The sequence below is a fragment of the Vigna unguiculata genome, chromosome 5 (assembly GCF_037176805.1).
Source record: "Vigna unguiculata cultivar grain cowpea cultivar isolate G323 ecotype 2 chromosome 5, ASM3717680v1, whole genome shotgun sequence".
Classification (NCBI taxonomy): Eukaryota; Viridiplantae; Streptophyta; class Magnoliopsida; order Fabales; family Fabaceae; genus Vigna; species Vigna unguiculata.
Genome location: NC_140796.1, coordinates 14,168,956 through 14,184,574, shown reverse-complemented (window position 1 = coordinate 14,184,574; position 15,619 = coordinate 14,168,956). Strand labels below are relative to the sequence as shown.

The 15,619-nt window shown below is 32.4% G+C and overlaps 1 protein-coding gene across 1 annotated transcript; it reads left to right on the top strand.

Moving 5' to 3' along the window:
• The first annotated feature begins 8,759 nt into the window (after nucleotides 1-8,759).
• On the top strand, nucleotides 8,760-14,868 carry LOC114186111 (putative pectate lyase 8). Its single transcript, XM_028074136.2, has 7 exons — nucleotides 8,760-9,010; nucleotides 9,147-9,212; nucleotides 9,459-9,524; nucleotides 12,388-13,030; nucleotides 13,321-13,424; nucleotides 13,851-13,989; nucleotides 14,081-14,868. Exons 1-7 carry the CDS (start codon nucleotides 8,889-8,891, stop codon nucleotides 14,300-14,302), a joined length of 1,362 nt encoding a protein of 453 aa, XP_027929937.1. The 5' UTR covers nucleotides 8,760-8,888; the 3' UTR covers nucleotides 14,303-14,868.
• The last annotated feature ends 751 nt before the right edge of the window (nucleotides 14,869-15,619 follow it).

Sequence of the window (15,619 nt, the reverse complement as noted above, 5' to 3'; positions counted from 1 at the left end):
ATGAACTAGTTAATTTATGAATTTTTTTCTATTAACATTTTTTTTCTATTAACAACTTTTAAACCATTTTAAATAAAGTTCAATGTAAAATATTAATTAAATGAACTTAATTTGGTTAAAAATATTTACTTGAAATATCAATTTTGATGAAAATATTTGTGTACATTTATATAGAAATTAAATTTGATTTCAATTTGGAGAGGGACAAAATTGCTAATTTTTACAAAAAATGGGACTAAATTGAGACAAATTAAAATAAATGGACCAAATTGAGACTAAGGAAATGACACCTAGCATAATACTGACACATGTCACTGTCACTACCACGTCACTCTGTCACTACCACGTGGCACGATGACAGCTTGACACGTGACAATTTTTGATTTTTTTAAAAAATTAAAAAAATAATAATAAAAAAATTCAAAATGGGGACTTGATAATCATTAATCACTAAGTCATAATTAAACCTAAAAGTAAAGATAATCATTAATCACTAAGTCGATCTTACAAGATATAGTTTACTAAAAATTCAAATCTGAAATAAAAAAAAAAACAAACTTGATAATAGTTCATCTCTCTTTTGGTAAGCCAAAAGTGGCCAACTTTGGGAAATGCATTAACCATTTACCACAAAATGCGCCACCCATCCACTTCAACTACTACACCATAAAATCACCTTACACACAATCTTCATCAAGTCCACGTCGCATAAATAAACTGCACTATTGTGACACGTAATGTTAAAAAGTTCAATCGTTGATTCTTGATAAGGCATGTGCGTCCAAGTATATATATGTTAGCTTGACAGAAAACAAAAATGATTGAGATTTATACCTAAAGTTCATAAATACAGGCATGAATGGTGTAAGGTATATATAACCACATATAAAGTATGAGAATGAACCTGTTCTTCATTTCCATGATTAGCGGTGAGCACCACCATGTGAATGTTCTTCATACTAACCTAAACAATGAGATTTTATTTTTATTTAGGTTCAATTTAAAAGTCAACCTTAAATGAATAAATTGTGTTCATTTAATTCTAATTTATTTTCCAAATGACAAGTTCCATATGTGGTGGTGGTGATGGTTTCTTTTCGGACGTAATGTGAATTACTTGTCACATTAAATCCACAAACAAGTTAACTAAGACAGGTAGATCGATTAGAGACATCAGTCAGACTAATATTTGAGTTCAGATTATTTATTGGTTTTTTTTGGTGTTGTCCTCTACTGAGTATTAAAAATACATTGTATTAGTATTTTAAATATTTTTTTAATATATTTTAAAATGTTAAAATTAATGGTAATCAATGTATTATAGAGACACAGTAGAGAAACAACAAAAAGAGAGAGAGAAGAGAATCCAAATTCCTCATATTTTTGGAAAATTTATGAATAAAGGATGTGAAAAAAATTGTATTCTTCTTAATCATCAACAATATTAATTTATAAAGTATAAATATGATACATATATCGGATAGGACACGTGATAGGATATGGTACATAATATATTTATATCGAAAAATATATAATAATTTTTAAAAATATAATAAATATATGATTATTATTGTGTGAATCAAATAAAAAAATATATATGTAACTGAAATTGAAGTATGGAGATATATATATTAAACTTTATCTTAAAATGTCGGAAGTTGTGAATCTATAACAGTGTTGAGGCCGAAACTACCTGTTCCCTATTTCAAAGTAACCATTTATTGGGGTCATCTTTAGAATTTGAAACAGTGGTACTCCTATGTAATAGACATATAACTTGTATAACATAAAGAAAAAAGTGCTCATAAAAGACAAACAACTCCACTTTTTTTCTCCTTCTAATTCTCATTCTTGATCCCGAATTAAGTTATTAATTACTTGTAGTTCACAAAATAATAATTTAAACAATTAACAGGAAAGTATAGGAGAAAACATATGCTAAATTAGTGAATGCAGGGAGTCAAATAATTTGTGTTAGAAATTCAAAAAATATATGCTAGTTATGTTCTTAATTATGTTCCTTGACTTTAATATAGAAATTAAATCATGGCTTTAGTCCATTCTTCATACACGAGTTGAAAATTATTGTTTTTGTTTGGACCATTTATGTGTCCATTACAGCCCGAGATTTGAGAAAAATCATTCTAGAACAATGAATAAATATGAAGATTCTTAGTCGTTATAGAATGAATTGAACCACGCGTGTTTTGTTTGTATTTTAAACTAGAGAAAATGGGAAGCAACTACGTATATCTGAATGAAGGTTTTGGGAACAAATGCATTGCATGAGTTATCACATATATAGGGTTGTTGGAGATAATAAATGAAATGAAATAAATATTTTAGTCGGTTGAGGTCAATGAAAAAAATTATATTTTCTCACACGATTAATTATACAATAACTTGATAAAATTCTTTTTATTTTACATAAAATAAAGCTTTAAAGTTCCGATTGTTTGTTATAAATCATGGACGTAAATTGACTTTTGAAAAGTTGTGTTTCGATTGAATATTATCTACATGTCATCAGTAGTATAATTATAGAGATGAAGAGTGGAAAAACTTACTTACGGAGATTACTAATCCTTTTTATCTGGGGAAATGATCAATGATAACCGTTATAAGGTTACATGGCTCGAATATATTTTTATTTATGTAAACATATTGTTTTTTAATTTTATTTCTTTCATAATGTGATCTTTAATGTATACTTTTAATTTGTAGTAAACCATATATTTCTTAAGTTTTGGCAGGCTAAAAGGATATTTATTATCAATTTTCTTTCACAGTACTATATATCCTATATATAAATATAACAATTTTTAATTTCATAATTTCTCTATAATTTTATTTTCGATTTATTTCTTTGTAGCGAAAAAATTTGCTTCGTGAGTAAAATTAAGTAGTTTCACCTACAATTTCTTGTGATTTGTTTTTCTTAATCTTTTTAACTAATAAATATTTTATGAGTTAAGTGTTAAATTTGAACTATGAGATTTTAGTGTGAGGTTTATAAAGTATTCACTTTATAATAACAATCGAAAGATTTACCTTGGATAAGAGATTTTTAGCAATTTCAAGAAATTAAAATATATGAGATTTGAATTACTTAAAAATAATTTTTCTTTATTTATTAAATATTTTATTTAGATAGACTAATTGAAATATCTTAAATTTTAATTTTATTGTTAGATAAAACAATTTAATTTTTATTTTATGACAAAATTATATTTTAAAAATATGTGGATAATTTGGTTCTATCATTCATTCCGCGTTAATTTAGCTCAACATTTGTAAAAGACAACTTGTCTTAATCTTCGACTTGGATTGAATCGTCCCGACATTCGGCTTGGATAAACTCCTCTCAACCTTCTGACTAGGTCGACTCGTCTCACCCTTCAGTCTGGGTCGACTACTCTCAACCTTTGACTCAGGTAGACTCGTCTTGACTTTTGGTCCAAACTGACTCGTCTTGACCTTTAGCTTAGGACTTAACCAACTAACCCAACCTTCAGCTCAATGAACTTGTCTTGTCCTTCAACTTGGGTAGTCTAATCTCAACCTTTGGCTCAGGCCGACTCATCTTGATCTTCAGCCTCAACTTTCAACTCGAGCTAACTTGTATCGATCTTTGGCCCATGTCGACTCGACTCAACTCGACCTTTGGTTTAGACAGAATCAACCCAACCTTTAGCCTGGACAAAATGGGCTCAACCTTTGGCCCAAGATGACTCAACTCGATATTCAACTCACTCGACTCGAACTTCGACTCAAGTCAATTTGTCCTTCAACTTGGGTCGACTCATCTTGACCTTCGACCAGGGTTAACTCATTTTGACCATATGCCCAACTAATTCCCCTTGATGTTAGGTTTTGATTGACCTTTCTTGACCTTCAGCTCGATCAACTCATATTGACTTTTAGCATGCGCTGACTTACCTCATCCTTCTACCCATGTCGATCATCTTGACCTTTTGCTCGACCTATGGCACAAGCCTTGCCATGTTGATCTTTAGCCTGACTGACTCATCTCAACCTTTGACCACGATTGACTCTGCTCGTCCTTTGTCCTGGGTTGAATTACCTTGACTTTCGACTTGAATAAAATCGGCTCAACATTTTACTTGTGCCAAATCGGTTAACGTTTGACCTATGCCAAATGAACTCGACTTCAACTTGCATTAAATTGGCTTGATTTTTCGCCTTTCCAACTTGTCTTGACCTTCGGTCTAACTGACTTGTCTCAATGTTTGACACGAATCAATTCGTCTTGACCTCTGACTTGTTCCGACCTATCTAGACCTTTTGCTTAGACTAAAGCAACTCGATTTTTAGTCCAGTCAAACTCGACTAAACCTTCATGTCGAGCCAACTTGATCGAGCTTCGCTTGAGTTGTCTTGCCTCGACCTTCGTGAGTGGAGTGAAATGAAATGAAAAGGAGTGAAATTTTAAAATTTCTTATATTTTTATGGTATTTGAAATTCTTCTATTTTATTCATTTGAAATACCTTAAAAAATTTAAATTTAAATTTCTTTCTAATTACTTTATACAAACAAGTTATTCTAACATAAAATATTTTAATTTTTTCAAATAAATGAATTATTCTTCTAAATTCCCTCTTCCAAGGTTAATGTTAGATATTGTTTGATATTATTAAGATATTGTTAATCACACTATCAAACAATATATTTTATTTACTCTATTTATTTCCAGTTACTCTTTTTAATTGTACCTCTGTCTATTATAAATAGACTACTCTATGTGTGGTTTATACACAAGGGAGATTAATCTCAAATCCTATTTTCTTTATTCTCAACATGTATCTAGAGCTTAAATTTGTTTTGGAATTTTTTTTTTCGTCGCCCCTGTTGTTGCAATCGCTGCCACTGCCGTTGTCGCTGACGCCAAAGTGTCATTTTCGAACTACACGGTTTTGGTCGCCCTGGCCAGGCGACCTCAATACCATCAGAATCGTCTCTATCAAAGCAGCAACGCTCCCTCACGAGCCATTCAAAGTCGCACCTCCTCCTGTTTTGTCGTCGTACGTGGCAACGCATCGTCCACCGTCTCTAGTAGCGATCACCTACGTCAGAATCTCGTCCTACTCTTTCTAGATCTGGTCTCGTTGATCCAATAGACCTCTTTGATATTTTAGGATTTTTCTCTCTCTTCCTCGACGAACCGGTGACATTAACATCACAAATGTTTGCCTATCCGTAATCATAAGTACAGTGCACAATCAACACAACATTGGGATTAAAGTTGTCAAAAATAGATGACCTAAAAGGTTGAAAACCAAAAACAAATTAGATAGATTCATGTTTATGAATAAAATTTTAATGTCTAATCTAACCTTGTTGTGTTACCACCAAGTTAGCATATTACTGGTCCATTTAATAATAAATTAAAAATTAAAAATACGTGTTCAATAAAATAATAAAATGAATTGAATAATAATTACATTATGATTAATAATAATAATAATAATAAAATTTAACACTTTTAATCAGGTTGAATCAAATTTCAAAGTCAATAATATACTTGTTGCAAGCTTTTACCAAGTTGTTATGATGTAAGCTTTAGGACCTAGAAACTTTGTAAAAGCGTTTGTACTCTTTTAACATTATGCTTTCTGCTTAGATGCATCACTGAATAAACAATCACATCTTCATATATATATATATATATATATATATATATATATTTATTTATTTTTTGTATAAGTTTTGGATTACTCTTTTGTTGTTGACCGTATTTATCAGTATTTTCACTAGTTATAAAATTTACAACATAATTTTGTGTATTTAGAATTTACCTAAAGTGTGTGGTATTTACACTTGCATGTGTTTTGTTCATGCATCTATAGCTAATTGTCTCTGATCATTCATGGACAAAAAGGAGTGCCTCGTGTCGGCCTATAGAGCATGCCTTCTCTCGCAATAAAGTTCAGTTTCAAGCTCCAAAGAAAAACATGCGTCTCTGCTTCTTTTACATAGCTACCTCTGGCTACAAGTTCATAGAAGAAAATTAAGAGCATTGTAACGTACTTTGCATGATTTTTGCTATTCCCATATTTTTTACATTTTTATTTATTTTAAATTGGTGTTTAAAGTTCAAGATCAATTAAAAATAAGAAGAATTTACAATATATAAATAAATATATATCTTATCTTAAAAGTTAGTTTTGTGAAGTTGAATTAGGTTTAAAAATCACATTTTAACATAGTATTAAAATTATGAGTTAGAATTCATCCTAACAATATTTTTTATGTATTGAATCTAATATTTCACTTACTATCGAATTGTTATCGAACTACCATTAATATTTTATATTAATTAAAGTTAAGGTCAATTTCCAATGTTTAAATGAGTATATATTTGACTTTATAAATCAATTTTAAGATATTGAATTAGGTTTAAAGTTGACTAATAAATTTAAAGATAAAAGAAAAACACAACCTAAAAATTATGTGCTTATCTCTTATAGGTTCTTTTAAACAAATTGTGCTTAGGGTCAAATCTTCCTGATGCTTTACAAAAGTTGATTAAATGGGGAAGTAATACATTTGATAACCAAAAAAATGTCTCTTTAATATAAATGAAAGAAGACCCAAATCATTAATTGAAACTGTGATGATATAAATGACTCTACAAGAAACCATAATAACAAATTCTGAAAGATACCTTTTTCCACAATGATGAAAAAATAATATTTAAATGCATAGCATAATTCAAGATATTTAAAAATACCATCAGTAACCCAATCATAGTGGCTTAACCCTAAACTAAATCAATCCAACTATGCAAATGCAAACTCTCGTTAATTTAGATTTTGGACATGAACCGGAAAAAACGGAGATCCAAGTCCGAAAACGCATTGGAGTTTGAGATTTGAGAAAGAAAATGTATCCAGAAAAGGACACGTGTCAGTGGACAGGGTGTTATATTTGACTTCATTGTTTTTCTGAAATAGAAAAAGGAACATGGCACGTTGCTTAATAATGAGACAATTCGTACACTTACCTAAACTTTCAGGACGCCCGTTCTTCTCTTTAGCCACTCACATGCCAAAACTTCCTCTTAATTTTAATTATGAATTTCAATTTTATTTATAATAAACAACACTTTAAATATTTCATATATTTTTATGAATACAATACCAAAATATATTTCAACCATTACCATTTCATTCAAGTAAGACCCAAAATGAGACACTCCTATGAAAGAATTTGACTAGCCAATTCTGTTATAAGAAAGAAATTCTTGAATCAAACATCATTCATAAACCGAACTTTAATTGATTTTTCTTTTATTTTTATATTTTTAACGTTTTTCATTTGTTGAACCAACTCAAGTACTCTCCAAATGAAACTAGACGCTAATATTAACAAAAAAAAACATCTATTTAAAATTGGCTTTCTTTTATTAAAAAAAAATCTAATATCTTGTTTAAATAATGTATGAATAACTGTAATTATTTTAATATCTGTTTTCTATTTTATAAATAAAAATATTAACTCTTGCCAGAAAATAATTTTCACACGCAGTTTTCTTTTCCTTCTTTTATCATCCTTTCCCATTTTGACAAAAGGAATTTTTACCTTTAAAAAACTCATTCATGCTTCTCTCTTCTCTTTATACATGTTAGGATTTATTTTAATCTCATACTTTAACAAGTAACACGTATTTGTTCAATTTTAATCCATGTAGCTCTAAAATTCATATTTAGCTTTCATACATTTTCAAATCCTAAAATTTATTCTAAATTTGATCTAATAATGATAAAAATGCAACAAAGAAATGGTTTGTTATCAGTTGTCGGAGAGCAATATATATTATATTAATTTTATTAATTGTAAAAAAACTATTTATTATAATACTATAAAAGTAAATATTTTTTTTTAATTTTAAAAATATTTTTTTTAAATTGTTAAAATGTCTACTTTTTAATTATATTTTTATATCATAACAAGTACTGTGTTTCCATGTTTAATCTCGCTTGCATTATATTTTCTTATACTAATGGAAGATCAATGGTTTCATGTAATTTTCTTATTTTAGAATTACAAGTGCTTTAATTTATGATTTATAATAAAATTTAACATATATTTAATTAATGGTTCATAAACATCACGAGAACATACATGAGTCATAAAAATAAAAAAAAAATACATGTTTTTTTTTTATCAAAATATTAATAACACATTTTTAGTAGTGTTTTTTTAATTTGAAGAGGTTATATTTTTGCCTTTCTTATAGTTTTTTTTTTTAAAAAAACATATAAATGAAAAATATTCTTCACAAGTAATACATAATTTTTTTTCAGTTATATATAAATGCATAAAATAAATAGAGCATAATTACCAAGAATGAATTACTGAAAAATCAATATCATGTTATCTATTATTTAAAAATGCAAAGCCTTAATTTTTGTAATATGAAAAGTTAAAAAACATGAAATCAAAGTCATTCATAAATTAGAAAACAAAGACGAAAAATATACCTAGTCTGGTTTTGTGCATTGGTGCAGTCTAGTGTATTGATTGCGTAAAGAGAAAGAGAGGAGAGCATGCCACGTGGGTAAGGAAGAAAGAGAGAGAGAAACAAAGTAGTTAATGGCAGTTAGAGCGGTGGTAAGTTGGTTACCCCTAGTTACTCCTTCCCCTGATTAACTTAACCATGGTTAGAGTCGCTCCCTCTACCTTCTCTTTCTCTTCCCATGTACGTGCATTGCTATTTAAACCCCTCTCCCTCACTTCCTTCTCTGGCTCCACCCTTTTTCTCTCTTCCTCCCTCTCACAACGTTAACAACCAACACCAGCAACAACAACAACAAGGTACAGTACTTTGTGTTGGGAGAAACTTCCAAACCCACGCAGCAGAGCAATGGAGCCATTGTCTCTCAGACTCTTCTTCACTCTCACCGTTCTGCTTGCGGTGTTGTTTTCTGCTGCCTCCACCGCAGCCAATGAAAATGAGATCACCAAACACAAAGCCACAGAATCAAGGTATCTCGGCCAAACAAATGCTTCAAGCTTCTGCCTTCTTCCCTGCTTCAACTTCTATGAATTTTACTTTTTTGTTTTAGATTATTTGTTTTCTAGAGTCTGATTTCAGAAATGCTTTTCCTCGCGGATTGAACAGGGATGTGGTTGAGGAAAAGAAGTTGCGTGTTCAGAGCTTGAAGAATTCGTCGGCGGCAGCAGAAAGGTTAGTGTTTTGTTTACTGCTTCTACGATTTACTCACGGTGTGGTTCTAACAATCTGGCCGTCCACGTGGAATCGGGAACATGAGAGCCGATGGATTTGGGCGAGCTGTGTTTTCAGCTCGGTAGAGAACCAATCTGAGCCGTTGATTAATTCTGTTAAGGAGTTTACTTGGTTATCGTTTAAACGGTGTCGTTTTGGTGTTCTGCTATTTGTGGAGTGTTGGTGATTTTTTTAGTTTGTTTTCAGGTTGGAGGATGCTTTGAATAAACACGCAATTGATAATCCAGAGGAGATTGCTTCTATGGTTGATGAGTAATATTTCTATCTATTTCTCTTTCTCTTTTCCCTCTGTTTCTGTGCGTTAAGTCATTTTTATTATATAAAATTTTGCTTTGTTTTCTATTGGTTGCTTTATGTTCATCTCATTATAGGTCATGTGCTTCGTAGATTACTTTAACTGTTTATAAATTTTTTATTTGCTTGGAGAAGAGGGCTCACATGATCATTTATAACAGAATATAAGGTTAACAGAGAATCAACATAGCAAACCCACTTGGCTTTAGTATTATTAATGTAGTAATAATTATTGAGATGCAGGACCAAAGAAGGAAAATACATACACTTGATTACTTCTCGTGAATCCTACTGCTGGAATAATAATTTTGGACAATACCCTTTTCATTCTCTTTTGGCGAATTTTGCCTTTAAGAAAACTCTGTCAAAGTGGTTAATTTAGCTATGTTTTATATGAAAGCTACAAACTATATATACGTGTTCTTCTTTTGATAATTAAGAGGGTATCCCAACGACTTTCCGTTATTGAGCTTACCCCAAAATCTACGCCTTTTTGGTACAGGATTAAGATAGAACCGATAAATATCTACATCACAACAAATGCAAAGGGATTTTAGAGCAAATTTCCTTGTGGGAACAAATATCACTTCTGCAAAACAAAATCTCCTGAAAAGTTCTAAACTAATAATTGATTGGGAAGGCCCTACTTTTTTTTTTGAAAGATTATATTAGAGTACTAATGTTACGTGAACTGTATCAGAAGATAAATCTTTAATGCTCGAAATAGTCATCTGTAGGAAAAGTTTAAGTGTATAGTTTTATCACACAATAGTTTAGAATCATGTGTAAAAAGAACGAGAAAAATAATGGTATTTGATTCCACGATTTGTGACCTTATTCTTTGATGCCTATCACACTCTGACGTATTTAGCAGGGTTGTTATTCCCTTTGGTCACATTGCCATTAGTTTTCAAAATTCTTCCTTTTTTACGCCATTAATAAATGTAGTCCATGCCTTAGTTACGTCTCCACGTTGTGAAGTTCCCTTACACGGTTCTAAGGAATCAAACCACCATGTTCTATGCAGATGAGATCTCTTAAAAATTGAAGCGTTTATATTCTATTTGCCAGCTTAACCACATGCCAGTGTCTCGAGATCCGACCATTTCATTCATGATAATTTTTTTGTCTTTTTTATTTTCCTTATCCTAAAATTTCTTTTCCAAGTACAAACACCTTTTTGTACCTGAAGTCCAAGTTTCGTGACTAATGACTTCAATAAGTCCTTGAGTCTTGGGTATACCTGTCATTTCACTTCCTCTTCACATTTTTAGGCTTATGGTCCCCTTAATTGCTTCCCTAATCACATTCACCGGTAGACAGTAGGTGAGAGTTATTTTCTTCTTGATTCGGTAAACAAAACTATTTTAAATGTATAACTACTATAGCATAAATTCCTTTCTTAATATCTAATACATAATGCTGGTTAGGATGTTATTTTTACTCACATTTATTCGCTTCAATTAAATTCATACATACTGCATGGATATATAGTTTTAAACATGATGAAAATGAAAATAAAAATGATTAGAGTCACTCTGCATTCTTCAATCGATGTGAATAAACAAATTGCATCATCCCTTCCACATGATGATTTGGTCCTACATATAAGTAGATAAAGGAGTGTTTTGTGCATCATTGATTGCATTTGCCCTCTTTACATCTCTGGTAGTAGAACAAAATATACAAAGTTGAATTCAGAGTGTTGGGAACTTCTGTAGCTCCCATTCCCACACATCTTCCAACAGGGTGGGGTAATGCACATGAATGATGTTCCTCACTCCAGCCTGTCTGCAAGAAATAGCTCCAAAAATCAGATCAGATCTAGTTCCATCGTAATACTTTCTAGTCATAGTTGTATTTTGGCCGATCCTGCACCTGCTGTCTGTCTGACACATTATGCTATTCAATGAGACCTCCATGAGCTTATTAAATGACTATCATTCAGGAACTTAATAATAACGCTTTTCGCCACCGACACCCTAAAGTACCAAGCAGAAACTAGATCTCCCCCCACCTTCGCATTTATTTCTACCAGATCATTTATGCTCGATTCCAACCCCCGATTTTCCGTATGCTCCGTATCATTCTATCCATGTAGACCCACATGACCGACCCACCACTCCTCCCACCTATGCATAAACATCAATGTTAAATTCGCTCCCACTTGCATACTAAACTCTTCATCATTAACTCATTTTAATTTTCAATTCATTCTTTCATCTCATCACGTGGTCACACTAAAATTATTTATCAACTCTAACTAATATTTTAGTTTTTTCCTCCAAATTCTTCTTATCGTAACATGCTACAAATCTTATACAAGTGTTGTGTAATTTAAGAGCATATGATGTACATAATTCAAAATATCCATATTCATCGGTATCAAATTCTCTGATGTGAATAACAAAAGAACAGGCTGTCATATTCATAACCTTTTTCTATTTCATCATACTTCTATTTTCTTTTCTTTATTTTTTTTTAATTTTTATCATGTCATTTTGTCAGTTTCTTTCTCTTCTTATTTCTTCTTTATCCATCTCCTTTCATCAACCTTTATATTCTAAGTTTAGAACAAATTATTATTTATCTTTTTGCATAATACATACTTAAGTAACATTAATTATTTTCATAGTAGCTAACAGAACAAACAAGAACTGATCAAGGCTTCTCTAATAATTTCGAATCTACGAAGAAAGATAATTCTTTTTTTCTTTCTGAAACGAATAGTGCAAACTCCCAGCTAGAACTGACAAAAAAAAACGGAACTAATGATAACGTACGTGTTTTTTTAATTAATTTATGTATGACTCAAAAACAGGAGCATCCGCAATTCGACGGCTCGAAGAAATCTGAATTTCTTCTCATGTGGGACGGGGAACCCAATCGATGACTGCTGGCGGTGCGACAAGCGGTGGTACCTCCGGCGAAAGCAGCTCGCCAACTGCGGCATCGGCTTCGGCCGCAACGCAATCGGCGGGCGCGACGGCCGCTACTACGTGGTGACGGACCCGAACGACGACGACCCAGTGAACCCGAAACCGGGAACGCTCCGACACGCCGTGATCCAGGACCGTCCCCTGTGGATCGTGTTCAAGAGGGACATGGTCATCACGCTGAAGCAGGAGCTGATAATGAACAGCTTCAAGACCATCGACGGGCGCGGCGCCAACGTCCACATCGCCTACGGCGCGTGCATCACCGTCCAGTTCATCACCAACGTCATCATCCACGGCCTCCACATTCACGACTGCAAGCAAACTGGCAACGCCATGGTTCGCAGCTCCCCCTCCCACTACGGGTGGAGAACGCTCGCTGACGGGGATGGCATCTCCATCTTTGGTTCAAGCCACATATGGATCGACCATAACTCCCTCTCCAGTTGCTCTGACGGACTCATCGACGCCATTATGGGCTCCACTGCCATTACCATCTCCAACAACTACTTCACCCACCACAACGAGGTATACCCCTAGTTAAGACAAACACTAATAACACCACATTCTCTCTCTTTTTTCTTTTTTTTTTTTTCATTTTTAATAAATTTTAATCAATCTTAATGCTTGTCTTTTTCATGTTTCCTTTTAGTTCAAACACAGATCTTGCTAACCAGTGTTGAAAGATATGAGCTAAAATATTTAAAAACAAGAACTCTAGAGTTTGTATCCTAGTAAAAAATCTCCTAATAAACCAAGCATTTGCCTTAAAATGTTCGTCATGTTAATTTCTTTTAATTGACTTTAAAATTGTACAGGTGATGCTCCTGGGTCATAGCGACTCTTATGTCCGCGACAAGCAGATGCAGGTCACCATTGCTTACAACCATTTTGGGGAGGGACTTATCCAAAGAATGCCCAGGTAACTCTTACTTTAAGCAGGCAAGAGGTCAATTTTGTTTGACTTTTACTTTTAAATTTTGCCTTACAGATCACTTTTTGATATTTGCCAATCTATAATTGAATGATTGGATAACTTTTTACCTTATCAAGTATCAAGGATCACAACTAAATTATATTTTTACTTTTCCTTTTGAGAGATGTGGGGTCGGGTGTTTGCATTCTTGGGCCCGCTTGCCTGATGTTTTGTGTTGGGCTCTCAGAAGCCCATTTAAATTTAACAAGTTCTAATACTAGGCTCATCAAATTGTCCAAATTAAAAGTCCATTTATTTTTACAAATAGACCAATCAACATTGGACCCTTGCTCTCCTAGAATTTCCATTTCCATGCCATGACGTCGCACATATACTAACAATTTAACAAGGAATTGTTTATGGATAACGCAGGTGCAGACACGGGTATTTCCACGTGGTTAACAATGACTATACCCACTGGGAAATGTATGCAATTGGTGGCAGTGCTAATCCCACAATTAACAGCCAAGGAAACAGATACCTTGCCCCCGTGAACCCTTTTGCCAAAGAGGTAAAATGCTTACACATGTAATGTTGGTACCTGTGGCAAAATGTTGTTGAATGAAGTTTTTGATTAAAAATGGGAAATTCAATGTGAACAGGTAACAAAGAGAGTAGACACTGGTTCATCCGTATGGAAAAGTTGGAATTGGAGGTCTGAAGGAGACCTTTTGCTGAATGGAGCCTTTTTCACTTCTTCGGGAGCAGGAGCTGCAGCAAGCTACGCTAGAGCCTCAAGTTTGGGGGCCAAATCATCTTCTTTGGTTGGTACCCTTACCTCTGGATCTGGTGTTCTTAACTGTCGCAGGGGTAACATGTGTTAATATCAAACACACTACAACCAAAGGAAAACCCAATTCAAACACCCGAAGAATACTTAAAAAAAAAAAAGTGAGGCATAGAAAAGCATAAAGTAAAAAGGAAGAAAGAAAAGTTTTCATTCTTTTTCCTCTTATTATTGCGTTGTTATAGATGTATTGATTGAGTTTGCACATGCAGCAACTGTGATCACACCCGATGTTTGTCTTCTGACTAGTTAGATATCCGGGGGGGGACACTGTACATTTTATGTGAACTGTTATCAAATTGATAACAGTGATTGCTTGAAAGGCATTGTTGAGAAGTGCCAGAGAGATTTCCCTATAATTTTCCAAGGGAAACTAAGTCTATCTCTCTTCCCCTTAGTTTCTTTCTGTATCCTCTATTGTATGGTCTTCAAACTCTGTCCACTACTTACTACATCTTCATTATGTCTGTGTCCTTCATTTACTAAAACGCTTCATTTGTCCATAATTAAATGGCCAAAAAGGAAGGGGGATAAAAATGAATGTATTACTCAAATAGTTGGTTGTGTATTTGTTTAAATCAGAATATTATCATCTTCTACTTATGCCTTTCTTATCTTCTTAATGCATTTCCTTTTCAGATTACCTTTTATTTTTGTTTTATGCTGGCTTAAATGTTTCTTTCCCTAAAATTTAACACATTCACCTGCCAAGCAATTTTCATGTTACAGTGTATTTAAAATAGTTTACTTCATTTCATTTATTGAAATAAATTAAGAAAAAATGTTAAAATGCATACGTCACCTAAAGTAAGCCAAAATATTGTGATTCAACTGTTAATTAACGTCACCAAGTAAACAAATTATTAAAAGTAATACATGTTTGGTAATTTTATAACATTTACTCCGTTAAGAAGAAAAAAAAATTCTACAAATAATTTCTTAGATGATTAAGTATTCAATATAATATATAATTTGTTCGTTAATTAATAGTTAAAAGACATTTTAAAGTGAGAAGACACCTGCTATTTGTATTTCGTAATTTTATAATATGTTTCTTTTTATTAATTCTCAAAACTATTACTTTTAAAGTATAAAATCCATGTCTAAGTTGGATCAGATCAAACCCAAATTAAATTGGGTCAAGTCAATCCACCCCATCAAAACTATTACCTGAAAATATTTTCTTACAAAAAGAAAAAGTCATTCACAGGTTTTAAATAAGTAAAATTTGAAACTTTCATATTTTTGTTGATGTCAATAAATGAAATTTACACTGACGACTAGTAACGATAAAAATAACTTAAACTTCTTAAAAACATATAATTTATGAACGGGAATTTGAATATATATATAT

Bases quoted from the DNA above. Each gene is read 5' to 3' on its own strand.
- LOC114186111 (XM_028074136.2), top strand. From the start codon at position 8,889: ATGGAGCCATTGTCTCTCAGACTCTTCTTCACTCTCACCGTTCTGCTT. The intron at 9,011-9,146 runs GTATCTCGGCCA...CGGATTGAACAG, and splicing joins CACAAAGCCACAGAATCAAG to GGATGTGGTTGAGGAAAAGA. The intron at 13,031-13,320 runs GTATACCCCTAG...AAAATTGTACAG, and splicing joins ACTTCACCCACCACAACGAG to GTGATGCTCCTGGGTCATAG.